General features: G+C 44.7%; 1 protein-coding gene and 1 pseudogene across 9 annotated transcripts in view; one reads left to right on the top strand and one right to left on the bottom strand.

Annotated features, from left to right (window-relative positions):
* ASXL1 (ASXL transcriptional regulator 1) overlaps positions 1-13,021 on the bottom strand; it is a 66,849-nt gene that overhangs the window by 5,474 nt on the left and 48,354 nt on the right. For 6 of the 9 annotated variants that reach the window (XM_060397690.1, XM_042230013.2, XM_027977066.3 and 3 more), the window contains 8 exons: positions 5,561-5,681; positions 5,385-5,482; positions 4,729-4,825; positions 4,113-4,265; positions 2,736-2,899; positions 2,522-2,618; positions 1,036-1,141; positions 120-750 (listed from right to left, as the gene is read on the bottom strand). In XM_060397690.1, coding sequence (XP_060253673.1) covers positions 120-750; positions 1,036-1,141; positions 2,522-2,618; positions 2,736-2,899; positions 4,113-4,265; positions 4,729-4,825; positions 5,385-5,482; positions 5,561-5,681 — 1,467 coding nt within the window. The remainder of the gene's footprint in view (positions 1-119; positions 751-1,035; positions 1,142-2,521; positions 2,619-2,735; positions 2,900-4,112; positions 4,266-4,728; positions 4,826-5,384; positions 5,483-5,560; positions 5,682-13,021) is intronic. The other 3 variants (XM_015099825.4, XM_042230010.2, XM_060397692.1) reach the window with 1 other exon arrangement.
* LOC121816201 (transmembrane protein 256-like) lies at positions 6,719-7,190 on the top strand (annotated as a pseudogene).

Below are 13,021 nucleotides of genomic sequence, written 5' to 3'. Positions count from 1 at the left end.
CTACACTCACAGAATTAGCACAAGGGCCCAGGGCCTTCTGTCCCTATAAAGGAGCCCCACAAATCTCCTGTCTCTCAAAGGCCCAGGCGTAGGGCAGCCAGGATCACATAGCCACCTACCCGGATGGGCGGGACTTTGGGCTCCTCTTTGGTGGGCTGTGGCTTTTCGGGGTGAACACTTTCAATTGTGTTACGAAAGGACTGACGATCTTCAAGCCGGGGCTTCTTTTCGGGAAAGGAGGCAGAGGTCGCCTGCTCAAAGGATTTCCTCTTCTGATCCTTGGGTTCCTGATCCACGGTCTCCTGCAGCAAGCTGGGAATTCTGTCTGGAGACGCAGAGACACATGCTGGGTCATTGGGACTGGGCTGGAGCCGGGAGGACACAGTTTCCGCTGGGAATTCGGGACTCTCTGGGTTGGATGCTGCGGAGGACGTGCCAGGTGGGTGGGGGCTGCCCACCCCTGTTGCGTCGGTCTTAGCCTCCCCGTCCTTGTGGAGGGGGATGTCTAGTGCCACGGACTGTGTGTCTTTAGCGATCTCTGCTTGTTCTGGCTCCTGTCTTTTGTACAGATTCCTTCGGGCTCTGGTTCGAAGATCTGGCCGAGAGCGTTTCTTGAAATGCCCATCTCGCTGCCGGGTGGCTGGGCCACGCTGTGGTCGTGTTGATTCTGAGACACGCAGGTCACTCTTGATTTCAGCCTCCTCCTGGCCCACATTCTGCTGCAATGACTCTTCTTTGGTTAAACCCAACCTGCAAATCAAAGTCAGACTGTCAGCTACAGGGCGGAGAGAGCACATCTACTACGTATGACATACACTCAGATACCAGAATTCTCAGAACAAAACCAACCTGCACGGTAACTATGTGAAATCCTATGTCAGCTTTCTCACAAATGGCATCAAGTCAAATGAGAGTCCCTGCGATCTCCAGCTCTCGGGAAACATAGCAACACGCACAGCTTTGAAAACACCTGCTCTGCCCACCCCCACCCACCATCCACAGAAGCCACACAACTCATAGCACCCAGGGCCTTACTTCTGTCCATAGTAGTCTTCGAAAAACTTTTCTTTCCATTGTTCCACTTTCTTTTCCTTCTCCATTTCTTGTCGTATCCTGACCTGCATCTCATGAGTGAATTCACCTAGAGAGAAACAAAACTTTTTGAGTAGCACATTAAGGAGATTAATATGCCTCAGGAAAAGCCAAATCCTGCTGTTCCACCATGTCAGGAGTTTACAAAACAACACTTGGCTTTGGGGAGCTTGGAAATCATTCCCTACCCTTCACTATCTTCATGCTGGCTCCTGGCTCCCTCCTAGGCCCTCTCATGTCCTGCCCTTACTCAGGACAGAACTAACACGTCTATTATAACGGAAACTGACTCCTCACTAGGGTCATCAGTCCTTGGAAAGCAAGCAACATACTGATCAAAAATGCAAAACAAAACCAATCAACAAGAGAACCGTTCTTACTCCACACATAGGGAGAAGTTAACAGAGGAGGCTGAGGCAGGCCTGCTGACAAGGTGGGCCCTTGGCTGACATCTGGGAAATTGGATTTCAGGAGGGTTTCCACCCCTTGACTGACAGGAATGGCTCACTGTGCCTAAACAGTTTATGCAAACCAGATGGCTTAATGGTGAGCACCTGCTTTCCTTCGGGGAATCTCAAATTCAGGTATGCACCAAGCAGAGGCTTCCTACATGATCACCTCCCAATAAAAACATGAGGCACCAAGTTCTGGACGAGCTTCCCGGTAGACTACCCTTCACTTATATGTTCACAACTCCTTGCTAAGGGAGCTGAGCATATCCGGTGGGACTTTGCTGGGAGAGGACCTGGGAAATGTGCGCCTGGTTTCCCTCATTTCCCTTTGCTGATTTTGGTCTCTATTCTTTCCTGAAGTAAATTACAGCTGTGAGAACAACTATGGGCTGAGTCCTCCAAGCAAATCATCAAGCCGGGAGAGAGGTCCTGGGGACCTCCCAGCTCAGTTTCCACATAGCCTCCCCACAAAACTGAATTAAGAGAAGCTAACAACCACGACTTCCCAGGAGGCCCTGTGGTTAGGACTCTGTGTTTCCACTGCAGGGGGAATGGGTTCAATCCTTGGTCAGGAAACTAAGATCCCATATACTGTGCAGCCAAAAATTACAGAGAAGCTAATACTCACTCCAAGTGACAATGTCTAAAAGGACAAGAGTACCTGGTGGAACTTAAAAAGCAGGTCAATGCCATGGTTACTGGAAAGAATAGGAGTTTACAGTTTTAATGATGAAGAGGCAACATAGGTGAATATATATACACACAAAACAGTGAAAGCTAAACACTCTTGTAGCTTCTTCAGAGCCATGGGGTACTATATCCACCATATCAATTAGAGAAAAGCCTGCTTTATACTCAATACTCCTTGAAAAAAAGATCATTGAAAAACAAGCGTTTGGATTTTAAACACCAGGAGACAAGTGACACCACACATGGCAGGCACCTCTCAAGCCACTGGGATGAGAATGTCTACTCACCATCAGCCAGGCGTTCCCGCCAGCTCTGAGCTGCGTGGGTGAAAAACTCATTGTTCAGCGCACTACTGCTGAGACGTAACAGGCCATCAGTCCCCACCTAGAAGGAAAGAGGCAGAAAAAAAAAAGGCACACGAATGAAACAAACAATAAAGCATCTTAGAAAGAGAACAGAAGCTGGTGCAGAGAGCGCACAGAGGAAGCCTCCCATCCATACCTGTCTGTCTACTTCGGGCAGGAGGAACAGGAGCTGCTGCTGGAAGTGGGACGGCAGGGCATGGAAGGTCCGCGAGTTGATCAGGGCCCGGAGGTTGGTGTTGACAAGAATGGACCCAGGCGTCTCAAAATCTATCTCTTCCCCTCTGTTGCGCTTCATTTGACCTGTAATTTTTCAAGCCATAAGAAACAAAATGTAGATTTTCAGCTTCTTAAAGCAAAAAAGCCAATGCCAACTGATGGAAAACTTTGGTGGCAGCACCCAAGCTTCCCAGAACTTATCTGCACACATTCGGTTCAATCGTCCAGTCTAGTCTAACCTGTTGGCTACCATTGAACTTAAGAGAACACTTGGGCTGGCATCACCTCAGGCAAGACTCTTGTAGCAGATTGTATCACAGCCTGAAGGGACAATCTTCCCAGAGAAACTCAGACCAGGGGCAGACTCTGAACTTCCCTCCCAAAGCTGGAGAACAGGCTCCACAAAGTCAATGGGAGAAAGTACGAAGTTGTCTAAAAGCAAACCTAGTGAGTGTCCCACAGAAAAATCTGCAGAAGTCTTCAGTGAAGGGACTGGAGAGGTCTGACCTCCAGGCAGAAAGGTAGGAAGAGTTGCTTAAAGCCCACTGAAATGTCAGTGCCTCTCACAAAGGCCTCAGCCAATGGGATACAGACCTGTGAGACTGAAACGGAGCACTGCTGAGGAGCTGGGGAAGCTACAGGACAGCAAGCCTTGCTGCCACTGGGGCAATGGCTTATTCTCATCCTCAGAAACCAAGGTTAGTCTTCCTAACAGTTTCATGGGACCCTTCTACAAAAACCCAGCATGTGGGCTTTGAGACATAGAGCCAGAAGTAGCAAATGGCATACTAGCCTTGCTAAGTAAGCCCCACTGGGGGTAGGGGGTGCATGCTACTGAATTTATTTGCATGCCCCAAATGGATGGCTCCCACCCCACATACTGACTAGGTTATAAAAAAAGGGCGTCTGATGTGGAGAACAAACTTGGCAGGATGCTACCAAAGAAAGAAAACAAATGCTGGAATGCTCCACTGAGAAGTTCAGAAGCCATTTTCACTCACTTGAGCACTTTCTGAGCCATATCAAGGCAGGCAGAGGCTAGGCCCTTACAGGGACATACAAGCAACACTGGGGTACCATCTGCGCCCACAGGGAGTCCTCTCAGTCTAGCAGAGAAAACTCTCTGTGTAATAACCAAACTACAAGCTGAAAGCCAAAGGAAATTAAAAAAACAGAGGGCCACCCAGAAGTAAAAACAAACCACAGAAACTATAAAGGAAGTGGAGCAGAAGACATCATCATCTCTAGGCCTGCAGGGGCCCCTTACAGGTAGGGAAATGAGTGCCATGCCACTCACCTGTGGCCGGCTTCCGGAAGCCTCTTAGGAGCGGGGCAGGGTCCCGGGCGAGCTCGGCCTGGCCACGGATAGCAGCGCTGCCCAGGGCCGGAGAGCCGCCGCTGCTGCTGGACGGGCTGCCGCTCTCGCCATCGGCGTGGCGGCCCGAGAACCCTGAAGGCACAGCATTCCACGGGTCAAGAGCATCACGCGCCGCGCCCACGGCTCTCAGACAAGCTTACTTCTCCCAGCTCTCCCTGAGATGCTGCCAGCAATACCGGTGCTTCCACGGCCCAGCCTGGGGCTGTCAGAGATCACCACCTCCTGGTCTGGCTTTAAAATATCATGTAAGAATGCCAAACCGCTGTCTTTAGTTTGCACAGCACTGCACCTTTTACCAAGCACCTGCACACGCCTTCACCGGACCCTCACGACCGCCCCGTGAGGCCAAGGGGAGGGCACCCAGCGGAGCCCGCGCCAGAACCTAGGTCGGGTCTCACCACCGTGGTGCGCCGCCCGTCAGAGGAGGGCTCCTGACTGTACTGGCTCGGCACTACCTGGGCCAGAAACTGCTGCTGGAGGGAGGCAGGCCCCAGGACCTGAGGAAGGAGCATCACAACCACGAGGTGGCACGTACCTGATGCTGATTCCACGTGGGCCCCGTTTACCTTCAGAGGAGTCAGGACAACTCGAGGCAGCATCACCCCTGTCTTTTTCTTCTGCTTGTTTGCCTGCTTCCCCAGAGAGAATACAAAAGGAGCCCATGTCACCTGCAGGTCACACCAGCCATCCCTCTCGGACCACTGTCTCCCCCACTGTCTTGTAAAAGAGAATTAGTGTTCAACCAGTAGGGGCAGGTGATGCCGACTGCAGCAACGACTCAGGCTATGGAGCCACCGTGCCAAACATCATCCCATACTGAAAGGAATGCACTGTTATCCCCAATTTCCAGATGAAGAATCTACCCAAAGCTAGTGAGTGGTGGGCCACAATTCAAACTACTGACTCCCAAGCTCATGTTCTTTCTCCCCACTGTTCTACTTCTCCCTGCATGTTCCCAGGTTTTTCATAAATACAAACGAAATCATCCATCCACAGTAAAAAGAAAAAACAAACCGCTCTGTTCTCAGATCTACGGCCCACTTTCCCTAAGGCCCACTGTCAAATGATGCTAACAGGTGGAGACCACAGGGATTTTCTCCACACTTCAGCATGCTCACTGAACACAGCAGGAGGAGTTCTATCTTGTGCCTGCCTCTTCATCTACCCAACCCAGTCACGAAGCACTCCCACCTGTGAGGAAGCTCTGTAGCTGTCCCTGGGGTTGGAAAGAGGCCGACTCTGAGATTCCGTAGAACAGGAAGCATTCGAAGATGTTTCATCGAGAGAAACTGGAAGAGAGGGAAGTAAAGGCTAGTCCCCAGCTCGACTGTTTGTGGCTCTTCGCCCATCTTGTCAAAGGCACTTACCATCGTTTTCACCACTCACAGTGCTGGCTTCATTAGACCCACAGCTCTCCACATCAGCTGTGTCCTCTGGCTCCTCTCCCTCCACCACAGCTGGACTGCGAGACCACTGCAGGGCATCCTTCTGTGACAACAAGGCATGACTCAGGTGAGCAAAACCCTACAAATCCTACAAGCACAGCAGTCATTCCTAAATGTGTACTGCTTACGGAGAAGCGGGATTTAGAATACTGATTAAATTCCCATCCCTTTCTAACTGACCTCTTTCTTTGAAAATTCTTTTCATATATACATCAAGAAATTCAGATATAACTTTGCATCTAATCATTCATTAAACATTTATGAGGTGCCTCCTATAAGCTACACCATGCTAGTTTTGTGGTGGGGGGTGGGGTGGGACTAAGGAGAGGAATCAGAGCCCTGCCCCTAAATGAGTAGAGGAGAAAGCCCAAGCTGTAACAATACAAAGCACAGGGATAGAAGAGAGCAGGGGCAGCCCAGAACAGGGAGCATCTAACTGAGCTGGAGCAGAGAGGGTCTGGAGGTACAGAAACAGGATTAGGACCAGGGAGGTTAAGTTTTCCCAGGAGATGGGCTGCTTGGGCTGAGTTTTAAATAGCGGGCATGTGAGAAATTGGATGTGCGCGCAGGACAGACACAGCAAGAGGGTTGATGACTGTCATGACACTGTGCTGAGGGATTAAGACTGATTTATTTTACAGTCTCTGAAGGATATTAATCAGGAGAATGATCTGAGTTTCAGGAATTTCATTCCATTAACCACAGGAAGCCTGGAGGCAGGAAGAAGAGTTAAGACTTTGACAGAAAGCCCTTGAAAAGGATAAAGATCTAAAGTAAGACAGCAGGAAAAAGGTTAGCGTGTAGAGGAGAGAGCCACTCCAAATTTCATCTCCTAACAAACATTTCTTCCAACAGTGTCTGTTGAAGAGTCTCAAATCAATATCCATTTCCAAGGAAAACTTAGGAGCTATCTTGAAACCAGGAAGGAGTATGAATGAATACTGGGGGATGGGGAGGAGGGGGAGCAGAAACAGACTGGGGTGGGGATGCCTTCTTTGAATAAAAGTATGTGAAAAAGAATAGGCAGGGCTTCTTGGGGGGGCCAGGCGGTGTTCATTCGGCGCAGGACTGTCGACAGCCATGGCCGGTCCCAGGGCTGCTTTCCGCTGCCTGGGGGTGCCTTGTTCAGAGCTGGGGCCTTAGGCTTGGCCTCCTATGGGGCACATGGAGCCCAGTTTCCAAATGCCTATGGGAAGAAGCTCTTTGACAAGTCCAACAAACATCATTTCTTACACGGCCTGACCCTGTTAGTGGTGTCCCTGTGCAGAAAGCCCCTCTGGGCTGGGTTACCACTAGTTTCTGGAACTACCTTATTCTGCACCATACTACCAGACTCTGAGTGGAGACCCCAGCTTCCAGAATTTGGCTCCTGTGGGAGGGAGCCTGCTACTCTTGAGCAGACTTGCCTTGGCTCTTTGAGCTTTCTTGTGTTTAACTTCTGGGTACTTTTTTTAAAGAATTGGAGCAGGGAAGGAATTAAAAGAGAAAGGAAAAAAAAAAGAATAGGCAAAATCATGATTATATCACTTAAAAACATGTTAAAAATTTACAAGGGAAAGCCACAAAATTCTAACTCATTAATTCCATGGGTCCTTTGATCTACTATATAGTAGCCCTTACTTATCTTCAGGTTTCTTTAACCTTCCATGATCAACCATGGTTTAGAAACATCAAATGGACAGTAACAGAAATAAAACAATCCATCAGTTTCAAACCGCCCGCTGTTCCGAGTAGTGGGGTGCAATCTCATGCTGTCCAGGTCTGACCCCCACCTGGAAAGTGGACTGTCTCTTTGTCTAGCATACCCTGCCCGTGAGTCGCTGAGTGGCCACTGCGGTTATCCGATCGACAGTCATGGTTACTGCAGCGCTTGTGTTCAAGCAACTCTTATTTTACTTAGTAATGGCCCCAAAGGCAAACACGGTGCTGCTGGCACTCCTTACTCTGTCTGATTTATACTTTTTACTGTACCTAATATAAAAATTAAACTTTCTCATAGGCAAGTATGTATAGGTATATACAGAGCTAGGTACTATCCACAGTTTGAGGCCTCCCCTTGGGGAGTCTTGGAACGTACTCCCCACCAGACAATGGGGGACTACTGTAGTAAGTCTTCATCAATTTGTTTTCATGAATTTAAGCCAATATCATTCTGACCTAATTAATAAAAACAAAATGGCTTTTTATATCTTTATTTCTTTTCCCTACCAACCATAAATGTGCCTCAAGGATCAAAAGCTAAAGAGTACTTTTAGTATTAATCTTGCAATTATGCTTATTGGCTGCCATGTTCTTAGAATGATGCAATAAATTTATTCCCTCAATCATACAGGCAGACTAACATAAAATACTCAATTTAATGAAAAAAGAGGTTTATTAATTGTCAAAAAGGACCCCAAAACTCCAGTTCTGGCAAAAGTGTGGGGAAATCACAAATACTGTTGGTGAGAGTGAAAATGGTATTTAAAAGTTTATATACAGACAGTGAGTTAAGAAATTTGTGAGCAAAAATCTAAAAATGATATACTTTTTAACCCAACATCTCTAAGATTCACACAGGACATTATTTTAAAAAGGAAAAAATCAATCAATTGAACATTAAAATTAATATTCTCTGTTCAGCAAATAATTCCATTAATAGAGTAAAAAGGGCAGGCTACTCTACAGAGCTGAGGAAGAGAGCTCCAACTCATATAACCAATGAAGAACTTGTATCTAAACTCCCTAAGTCAGAAAAAAAAAAAAAAGCAACCCAGGGACTTCCCTGGCAGTCTAGTAGTTAGCACTCTGCACTTTCACTAAGGGGGCTCAGGCTTGATCCCTGGTTGGGGAACTAAGATCCCACATGCCATGAAGTGCAGTCAAAAAGAAAGAAGGAAAAGAAAGAAAGAAAAAGACAATCAGGAAGAAAAACAGGCAGACATGAATTAGGTACTATACCAAAGAGGATATCTAAATGGCCAATGTTCACATGAAAAGATACTGAACCTCACTAAGTAAGGAAGACACACCAAAAAAAAGCAAATTAAAACCACAATGAGATGATGTCACATCCACAAGAATGGCTAAAATTAAAGTTTAACGATACCAAGTAGTGCTAATGAGGATGTGAACAAGGACACTGAAAATGGATTCAAGCATTTGAGAATGTAGTTTGGCATTATCTGACAGAGTTGAAGATATAAACGTCCTATAACCCAGCAAGTCAGTCCTAGGTTTCAATTCCCTGGAGAAAGACATGCATGTCCACATCAGGAAGCATACCCAGATGCTCATGACACCATCATCTGTAACTTCGGCTGTAAACAAAGTGCCCATCAGCAGAATCACTACATGGACTGATCAACGACTGTACTGACCAATACACAATAAATGGATATCACACAATAATAAAAAAACCAGTGAGCTACAGGTACTTACAACATGGATGAACTGTATTCTGCTTATGTAGGAGAACGTCCTTGAATCAATGTACACCCCTTGTGTTCTTTCCCTTTTTAAAGAAAACTGAGGGATAATTTACAAAGAGTGAAATGTATACCACCTGATTAGTCCTGACAAATGCCTATCAAGACACAGGCCATACCCAGAACCCCTAGAAGTTTCCTTTGTGCCCTTCCTAGTCAGTCTGCACAAACACTGCCCCTCTCACCCAAGAGATAATGGTTGTTTCAATGTCTACCACTGGAAACTAGTTTTGCCTGTTGTTGTTGTCTGTGTAAACGGCGTGCGGGATCTTAGACTCCTGACCAGAGATCGAACCGTGCCCACCGCAGTGGAAGCACAGAGCGGTTCACCGCTGGGCCGCCAAGGAGGTCCCTCACAGTCTCCTGTTCGTGAGTCGTCCGTGCTGCTGCATACATCAGCAGTTCATTACAACTTCACTCTTAAAGAAAAGCTGTACGACGAAAAGCAGTACAAAGAACACCTGCCATATAATTTTTACCCATGTTCACCTGGTAACACAAACAAATGTTTTTAAAATACAAATCTATTCGTTTGGAAGGCAACTGGCAAAGACACTAGTGATGAGGGTGAGGGGAACAATCAGTATTAAGAAATAAAACCAGATAAAATACTTTCCCATAAGTCAAATGTTTAAAAAAAAAATCTATACTGTCTCTTAGGGAAGGCTGATTGATTGATCGAAGGGTTGTTTAACGTGTATTATTAAAAGCTAAGAACAGACCAACCGTTCAAGAGTATATTAGAATTCCTGACCAATGCATAGCAAGAAGAAACAAGAAGAAATTAGAAGAAATCAGACTATCATAATTTCTAAGTATAATTAGCTACATCGAAGATCCAAGAGACTCCAAACTAGTATTCAGCAAGGATGTAAGATTCAAAATCACATCAAAAGAAAAAAAAAAGCCAGTGATCCTAACATCAGCAATAATACCAATGATTAGAAAATGTAATTTATAACAACGAATGTAAGTTACTCTGAGATAAAGCTCACAACAGAAACATAACCATTTTATGAAGAAAACAAAACTACTGACACAGGTTTAAAACTGAAATAAATGGAGAGCTACATCATGTTCTTGAAGGTAAGACTCAACACTGTAAAGAAGTCAATTCTCTTCAAACTGACTAGCAGATTCAATGAAATCCAATAAAACTCTCAGCTGAATGGTTTTTTTTTTTAGTAGTACTTGACTGTACAGGGACAAGCAATGGGCCACAAATAAGCAAAAGATATTTTCAAAAAGGAACAAGATGAGAGGCTCTGCTTTTTAAAAAAAATAAAGCTCTAGTAAATTAAAGGAGTGGGCTTCCCTGGTGGCTCAGACAGTAAAGAATCTGCCTACAAAGCGGGAGACCCAAATTTGATCCCTGGGTCTGGAAGATCACCTGGAGAAGAGCATGGCAACCCCCTCCAGTATTCCTGCCTGGAGAATTCCACGGACAGAGGAGCCTGGCAGGCTACAGTCCATGAGGTTCCAAGAGTCAGACACAACTTAATGACTAACTACACACACAAATTAAAGGAGAAGATTAGCAGTGCTAGGGGGTGGGGAAGGGGAGAACAGGAAATGATTGCTAAAGGGTGTGGGGTTTCTTTACAGGGAATGAAAATGTTTTGGAATTAGATAATGGTGATGGTTGTACACAGTTACAAATATACTAAAAGCCACTGAATTGTACACTTTAAATGGGTAAACTATATGGTCTGTGCGTTATATCCCAATAAACTTGGATAAAAAATTGCTTACTAAATTCAATACCTTTGAAAACATGAACGAATCTAATAAAAATTTGTAAAAACCAAATAAAGAACATTAAAGTATATAAAAAGCTTATAGATCCAAAGTAAAACATCATTAGACAATGGTCTATTACTGTTTTAACTTTCTTATGTGAACCCTAAAGGAAAATTAAAACTAGTAAAAAGCAACCTCTGTGTATGCTTGAGAAAAGGCTTTATCCTTTTTTAAAATACCTAATGTAAAATAAGTTCTTTGAATTTGAAATCCATTTGCATTATCACAAGCAATTTCAATATTACAGCTGTCAAAGAGAAAAGAAAGAGCTATTCTTTTGAAAATGAACACACTCTTTCAATTTAAAGAGAAGAAATTGTCTGAGATCTCACTAATGACAAAAAAGTAGTTTTCATCAACCAGAAATAAATTCCATCAACCAAAATAAATTGGTTGATGTGCCACTGATGGCTGCAAACAAACTTTCTAGTTGACAGGCCCGTGATCCTTCCTTTGAAACCCCTGGGTCTAGATGTACTTTAGAAGTTAAGATTTCCTGAATTTCAGAATGGCAATATATCATATTAACACGACCAGTAATTCACAATCACAGACGTTAATGTTTTTTGAATTAACATATATGTATATACCAAGTGAAATAAATAGGTTTAAAGTGTCCCTGTCAGTCTAGAGCAGAGATTTGCCACCAAATGAGTTTAGACAAGCCAGGTTTTTACTACCAAATGAGTTAGGAATAAGTTTTTTTAATTCTCAAAGTGTTTCGTGTTTTAGTACTGTTAATAAGGGATTTATTCAGTCGGTGAGTCGTGTCAGTCTCTTTTGCTACTCCATGGACTATTACATAGCCCACCAACATCCTCTGTCCATGGGATTTCCCAGACAAGAACACCAGAATGAGTTGCCATTTTCTTCTCCAGGGGATCTTCCCGACCCAGGGATTGAACCCAAGTCTCCTACATTGGCAGGATTCTTTACCACTGAGCCAGCTGGGAAGACCAAACAAGGGATTACTAGACCATGGGGAATTTCCGCATAGCTCAGTGGGTAAAGCATCTGCCTGCAATGCTGGAGACCTGGATTCAATTCCTGAGTTGGGAAGATCCCCTGGAGAAGGAAATGGCAACCCACTCCAATATTCTTGCCTGGGAAATCCCATGGACAGAGGAGCCTAGCGGGCTTCAGTTCATGGGATCGCAAGACTTAGCAATAAATTCTTTCTTCTTTCTAGACCATTAAAAAAGCACTTTTCTCAATAAAAATTTTTAAACATGTAGAAGTTTTGTAATTCTACTTTTCTCACCAATAGATATAAAGAAAATGTAATGAAAGATTTTTGAGCCCCCCCTCAATGACCACCTCCATTTTACCCATTAAAAGATAGGGAAGTTATCTCCTAGAAAAATGTCACACATTTGCATATGAAGAGTACAAAAGTAAAAGGATGATCATTACAGCAGTTTTACTATTACAGTTTATAATTGGGCAAAACTGGGGAAAAGTGTGAAAAACCTAAATGTCTATAACTGGGTACTGGATAGATAATACTGATATGATATACTACTAAACAGAAGGTAAGAGGAATAAAAAAATACATCTACAAAAACAAAGCACACATTTTTCATGGATACATATGAATAAGAAGGACGCACTTTAAACTGATGATAATCTTTGGTTGCTACTGGGAAGGAACAAGGGCCACAGGCCTGGATGGCATGAATAAGGGTAGGGTTTGGTGTGGAAGTCAAAGGCACTTCCCACTTTCTCTGCACAAAAGCTGCAGCTCCCATTTAAACAGGGTGAAATGAACACACACACAGCTCTCTGCAAACTCCTGCAGCCTCATTTGGAATGGCTGTATTTTAAACGGTATAAACACAAAGAGAAAAAAGGAAGAAAAGGAAGCACATGAGAACTATCAACAGAATTACAGAAGATGAATGGTAGGAAGACAAGAAGTGACTGAATACTCAGCAAGGAAAGACAACTGAAGTCTAAGACAGCAGAAGGAAAAGTCACAATGAGCAGGCCAGCCGTACTGTAAAATCCCTACAGGGACAGGGATTAAGAGGCACCAGGAACCACTGCCGACAGAGGTGAGGCATGGGAATGAAAACAAGAGAACTGGTTGGAATTCTAAGAAGTTAGACCTCTCACA

Source organism: Ovis aries, chromosome 13 (assembly GCF_016772045.2).
Source record: "Ovis aries strain OAR_USU_Benz2616 breed Rambouillet chromosome 13, ARS-UI_Ramb_v3.0, whole genome shotgun sequence".
In the NCBI taxonomy this organism is placed as follows: Eukaryota; Metazoa; Chordata; class Mammalia; order Artiodactyla; family Bovidae; genus Ovis; species Ovis aries.
The sequence above is the reverse complement of the archived record's forward strand: the minus strand, read 5'-3'. Positions and strand labels throughout refer to the sequence as shown.